This window comes from Zea mays, chromosome 6 (assembly GCF_902167145.1).
Source record: "Zea mays cultivar B73 chromosome 6, Zm-B73-REFERENCE-NAM-5.0, whole genome shotgun sequence".
In the NCBI taxonomy this organism is placed as follows: Eukaryota; Viridiplantae; Streptophyta; class Magnoliopsida; order Poales; family Poaceae; genus Zea; species Zea mays.
This window is the reverse complement of record NC_050101.1, coordinates 163,713,460-163,720,059: the sequence shown is the minus strand read 5'-3', so window position 1 is coordinate 163,720,059 and position 6,600 is coordinate 163,713,460. Positions and strand designations below refer to the sequence as shown.

Here is a 6,600-nt window from a genome sequence, read left to right as displayed (position 1 = left end):
TATCAAGAAGTTTTTACCATCATCAAAAGGATCAGGCTTTAGCACAGCAGCAAAACCTCTGACAGAAAAATGCCTAACATTAGGTTTTTGGATTGTTAGAATTATAGGCATTTTCCATATCATTTTAATTCCATAAATTAATATTATGATGATGACATATACGAAATAATTAATCATAGAAATCGTGATCTCAAATATATCCATAACAATATGGATCATGAGAACACAAAGCATATGAATCATATATCTCTACTACCTATTAAGACGGTAAGGGGTAGGCTGCCCCATTCCGTGTTCTGCCATTCCCATTCCGTCCTCACTGCAAAGCCCATTCCCATTCCCCCTCCCTGCAAAGCCCATTCACATTTCCATTCCCGGCTATCACGTGTCTTTCTCATTCCCCCTCCCACAAAGCCTATTCCCATTCCCGCGTGCATCCCACGCCTAGCTAAAATTAAATTAAAAAAACAGGCTCCAAGGGGATTCGAACCCGCGACCTCTCAAATAAATGTGTTTGTAGCTACCACTACACCATATGTTTGTTTATGTCTACATCTATTATAGTAAAAACATATAATACATCTCTCCCGAAGCCCACCTGCTACCCTTGCACGATGTGTAGTAGTAGATAAGTATCACTGAGATTATTAAATTATATTTTTGGATTGAGGGAGTAGTATTTAAAGAAGAGCCTTGCATGCAATTTCTTTTGTTTGAATAATGTTTTCAACTTAAATATTTTTTTTGCATGTGTAACATTTATTCTCCATAATATTTTTCCATGGATCTAACTTATAAATCATTTTCATAAACCAATGCCAAAGATGAATCCATGTTTCTTACTTGGAAACCCCGAACAAACACCACTAGCACGAGGCGCTCGCGTTGGCGTCGCTCACCGACGACGAGAAGAAACTTGGCGACTGCCAGTTCGAACTCTGGAAGCAGTCCTACATGGCCCATGCACCGCTGTGTACGGCAAGCTCCGGCGCAGCCGCCGCTTAGACGTGGTCCAGAGCGGCTGCACCGCTCTGTCCATCGTCAAACATGGGGACCTCATGGTCGTCGCCAATGTCGACGACTCTCGGGTTGTTCTGGGCATCGCAACCTACGACGACGCCATCACGCCGTCTAGCTCATCATCCACCTGAAGCCTAACCTGCCACGTAAGTCGCTACTGACCGACCATGAATTCTTGTGCGCTGGAATGATGACCATTGTTGTTGTTATGTGAGTGTCCTCGAACAAGATGTATGTAGAGGAGTAGCACATCCGGTGGTGCAACGACCAGGTGTACTACCTCGCTGATGAGCCCGGGGTGCACTTCATTTGGCAGCCCAGCCAAGAGTGATCGGTACTCACCATATCGCGCGCGTTCGACGACTATTATATCAAGGATTGTGGCGTCATCTCGACACCGGAGGTGAGCAGAGGTGGACCGACAACAATGACCACTCGCCATCGTCGGGGTACCTTTTGTGCCGGCCTGCCTTTAATTCTCTTCGCAAACACACACTTGCATTTTTTGTTTAAGCAAGCGTGTATGGTGGTGTGTGCCTGATGACTAACGATGTACGACAGAACTTCTACTGGCAGGTGTGGCACGTGCTCTCCAATAATGAGACCATGCAAATCATGACATATATCGAAGTCTGCATGATACTGATGGTTGCAATGTAGTAGTGAAACAACTAAATTAAAATAACAAAATTTATGTATGGCTAGGATCACAAATGGATTATGAAATATTTTCTTATAACAATATAAGACACATTTTGTATATAAGTTATCATGGTATTATATGTTCCCGTTGCAACGCACGGGTACTGACCTAGTAAATATAATAAGTATATAAACATGGTTCAAGTATTATTACGGAACAACTTAAAATAAACAGATAGTAATATAAACAGCATGACTGTAAGATTAAAACAAACAGATATAACATATTATAATATGACAGAACAGATGAGATAAAATCATTGCTACATATGAAACAACACATATGAATATATGAAACATATATAATATGTAGAACGCAAAATAGTAAGGACATAAATTGATCATACCCTCCCATGCGCTCTGATGATCCAGATCCTTGTCCAGCTTCTCTTGTCATGTCGTCAGGAAGATGTTTTGGGCAGTCGCGTAGACGCTCCCCAAAAACCTAATTGCTGATCCCCCGTGCAAGGTCTCGAACGGCAAAGGCTTCGGAGGCACCTGCCCTCTCGCTTCTCTGTGCCCGCAGAGCTACGAGATGAAAACACCCACACTTGCGCTGGACTGTGATTCTGAAGGTTCTGCTCTCGTGTACCAAGTGACAGGCATTCTCCCATTTTTATCATCGCGGAAGGGAAGCTGAAGGAGAAGAGTCTCGCCGCGTCACCCCAAGAGACGGGCAGGTGAAGGAGAAGGGTCTCGCATGCGGCTGACGAAGAGACGGGCAACTGAAAGGTTTAACCCGGAGTTGAAACTCCCACGGTTAATGATTGCTAAAAATTAACACAACCACACCACGCCCGTGCGCCGCCTGCCACGCCACGCCACGCCACGCCGGCGGCGACGCGCGTGGCACGCCCTTGTCCATTTCTTGACTTATCAAATTAAGTGGAATAATTCCCACCATATAAGTCAAGTCAAAAGACACTTGGACTTCCAATATAATATTATTGGTATTCTCCATCATTAAATACCATAGAGTTTATTGAATAAATGAGATAAGCCCATAAAAGATCCAACAATGTCAAAGTTTGTCGAGTGTTTTTGAGATTTTAATGAGTGACCGAAGCAATCGGCAAAGCAGCTGTGACAGGTAGTGAATTGACACAGAGATTTTATAAAGTGGCAACCATTTCTGCACATTTCCCATCAAAAACCATTTCTGGACATATGTATGTAAACTGATAAGAGTAGCACAAAATACAGAACAGTTGGAACACACTAGGCACAGCAAACAGAACACATCTGAATCTTAGTTGCATACAATTTCAGCTACTGTCTCACTGTTAACAGAACCAACGATTTATCGCAAGACGAACATACACATGATTTATCGCACTCAAACACAATGGCTTTCGTAACCATAAACCTGCGATCTCAAGGGAGAAGCCAAGCCGGAGGAGAGTTGTACGAAGGAACCCGCTCCGGGAAGTAGAGTTCGACGTGGGAAGGCAGCGGCCCTTCCGGTGGCGACCACCTGCCGATGTCGTTGCAAGGGTACTGCCTCTCATTGACTCCGCCGAACATCATCTCGGCGTCGTAGAAGCTCCGATCATCCAAGAAGAAGATGCCTTCCTTGAACCTCGGGTAATCACGCACCTCGTAGGACCTGGAGCATCCTCGCCCCACGAACAGCATCCGGCCACCCAATTCACCCAGCTCGATCCAATTCCAGGTCCTAGTGTACTCATTAGCCACCTCCCCGTTATGGCCTGCCTCGATGATATTCGTAGGCGTCATCGTCATCCGGAACACCTTGAACGAAGAAGTCGGCGCGTCATGGTGGGCAGCAAGCCTGACGACCATCAGCAGTTCCCCGCCGGATACCACGAGGTAGCGAGCGTGGACGAACTGTTCGTCATTGCACCCGCCTTCCTGGAAGCACGTTAACGCCGCCAACAGCCATACCAGAATAATCCCACCATTATCATCATAGACCCCTCCGCACACGAGGATATGCCCACCTTGGGTTAGGAAATGGAAGGAGTTCTGGTAGTACACGACGTCCTCCAGTTCCCACTCCGGCCCAACAGGCGCCGCGGGCAAAACGTCGCAGACAGCCACATCATCCCCTGGGCCCCAGAACGCGAAGTCGCGTCGGTGCGGCCCGTTGAGGTCCGGCTGGTAGGTGACGATGCCCGCGGCGGCGCATTCCGGGTGATCAGGCGGGGAGGAGAGGGTGGCGGCGAGGACGACCATGCTGAGGACTTCGTAAGCGGTGTGAACCACGACGTCGACCACGTCGGGTAGCGCGCGGGACTCTCCGGTGCGGATGTTGAGCAGCCGGTGCCCGCGAGTCTGACCGTAGGCGAGGAAGAACCAACCGCCGTCGTACGAGCCGAAGTAGCGGGGCGCGGGCAAGGGCAACATGTTGTGTTCGCGGCAACCGCTGAGGTAGCAGTAGACGCCAGTCACGTCCGCGGGCGGGAGGAGGAGCGACGGGAGCTGAAATGTCGGAGGCTCTGCCTGCTCGACCGCCGCGAGCCACGCCTGGCAAACGGCGGCCATCCGCGCGCGGTCGATTGCGCATGGGACGCGGTTCATGATCTCCGTCACCAAGTTGATGTCGAGGTTCGCCCACCGCCGAGGCACAGCCATGGGAGGCAAGGATGGGAGGTGCGACGGATTGGGAGTTGGGGGGGGGGGGGGGGGGGGGGGGGGGGGGGGCTTGGGACTCGGTATGGTGGATGGCGGTTAGCGGGAGGCCGAAGAGAATAGACGCCAAGAACTTCGGGGAATGAAAGCCTTGCGGTGCCTGGGACTCCTTTTTGTTCTGGAAGAAGAGCCGTGGGCAGAGAGCGCAGGAGAGCCGTTGCAAGAGGATGCAAGGCGAAGCTCTGTTTCGACAACGGATCACGCTACAGAATCTTTTGGGCTATGTTTGTTTAGGTCGGCTGGAACGTGAGGTATCTGTTGTTACTGTGTATCTGGCAGTTGCAACAAAACCTTTATGTATTTGATTGCTTTGACGTCTGCAACTATTTTTTAGAGTCATATCTAAAAGATTGGTGATGACCAATTTCCAATGGCGGACCTAGAAATTAAACATAGTCTAGTCCAGATTATCATGTGCTAATAACTATAGATAATTTTATATGAAAAGAAATATACAGTTCAACTATTTTAAGCCATTTCTTCTTTAGCACATAGAGAATATCCTAAATAGCTACATTTAGAAAATAAAAACAAAGAAATAAAATAAGAAAAACTTAATAGAGCAATGTGGATGAGTCGGCGAGGCAGCGTGGTGCCTTGGACTCTGGGAGAGGGTTGTGCTGACAAAATATCCATGGAGCTTGCATGTCTACAATAGTTGGAAGAAGATTACAATACTAGACTTTCCACCTCATATTATTTTTTCACATACATGTGTGTTGGACCGAGGATTTGTTTGGGTGGGCCATTCTGTGGGGTGCCCCGAGGGTAATAGATGCACCAAAGGCTGGTGCACAAGGTCTCCGAAGGTTAGAGCAAGAGGTGTCACAAGGCTGATGCTCGAGGTGCCCTAGGGGTCAATGGCTTGATAGAGTGGAGACTAGAAGGAAAGGGCTTCAAGGGACTAAGCGATGGTGAAGGTCAGGCAGAGGCTTGGGGACCGAAGGACCATGCTAAGGTGAAGAAGAGAGTACTTGCATAGAGTCGAGGAACTAATCAATCTATGAAGAGTCATGTTGTGCTGAGAATCAAATAGATAGAAGAAGTGATTTGAAGCCATGGAATTAACTCATATGTGATGAGATGGTTCAAATCATAATGCTCAAGGTATGACATCTCAAAGAGAAGAGAAGAAGCATGGTCACAAGTCTAAGGAATAAGGTAGCAAAGAAAAGAACATAGAAGGGTTCACTAAATGTGTAGACTTTGATAAAGATAGCAAAAATTGAGAAATGGAAAAAGAAATAGACTTTGGGTCATTCCAGCATTTAGATAGGTTCATGCTGACTCATTGGAATAGCAGATTTGCTAAGAATCAGAGTTTAGAGTTATAGGAGTTAGTTGTAGCGAAGGCTTGATGAAAAGTGCAATCTAATGTGAAGGTTGGGTTACAACAAAAAGAGGTCACTAAGAATGTTTGGATGAACTCAATACACATTTGGCTAAGTCATAGAAGTGCCCAAGGTACAAGCCAAGAGAAGCCAAAGAAGTTGTGCTCGAGTTTTGATAGTTTAAGCAGTTGTTGAGTGCACTGGATGCACAATAGTAGGTCCGATGTGCACCAGACCTATGCACCGAACTTGGCACACAAAGATCCTGTTCTCGGGTCTTTAGTGCTTGGCACGCTAGGCCGGGTTTAGTTTGCACCGGACCAGCCACCAGACCGGGCATGAAGAGAGATAGTTTTTTGGCTTTGGCAAACGGGGCAGTAGATTAATCCAGTGAGCCATCGGACCAATAGTAAACCCAACGATTGGATTCAAACAGACCAACGATTTGCTAACGTGGTGCTGACATCAAAGGCCCGATGTGCCCTTGGACTAGTCTGGTGAATCTTGATAGCTGACAACTTTACCAACGGTCACCAAAGTAGTCAGAGGTTCGGTGCACTGGACCTAGCTACAATGAGAGGTCTGAGGCGACCATAAAGTGTAGAATCTTGGTAACGACTAGTTAGGCTTTGGGGCTATATATACACCCCCTTCATAGGTTGTTTGAAGTGTACAAGTGTCCAACATTTTGTAGACTCATTCCTAGCAAGTTATAAAGTGCCTCTAAACCCTCTCTTGGTGAGAGTTAGTGCTTAGTGAAAGATTATGTGTTAGAGAGCAAATAGAGAGCTAGAGAAGTTAGAGAGAGCTTACAAAGAGCAAATCAACCTTGAGCAAGGTTGTCGGGCTTTGGCCATTCTCTTTGCGAACTCACCGGAGAACTTCTAAGATGTGG

General features: G+C 47.1%; 1 protein-coding gene across 1 annotated transcript; it reads right to left on the bottom strand.

Annotated features, from left to right (window-relative positions):
• Positions 1–2,836: 2,836 nt before the first annotated feature.
• Positions 2,837–4,358, bottom strand: LOC103630451 (uncharacterized). The gene has a single exon (NM_001301529.1). The coding sequence runs from the start codon at positions 4,315–4,317 to the stop codon at positions 3,097–3,099; it is 1,221 nt and encodes a 406-aa protein (NP_001288458.1). The 5' UTR covers positions 4,318–4,358; the 3' UTR covers positions 2,837–3,096.
• Between the last annotated feature and the right edge of the window lie 2,242 nt (positions 4,359–6,600).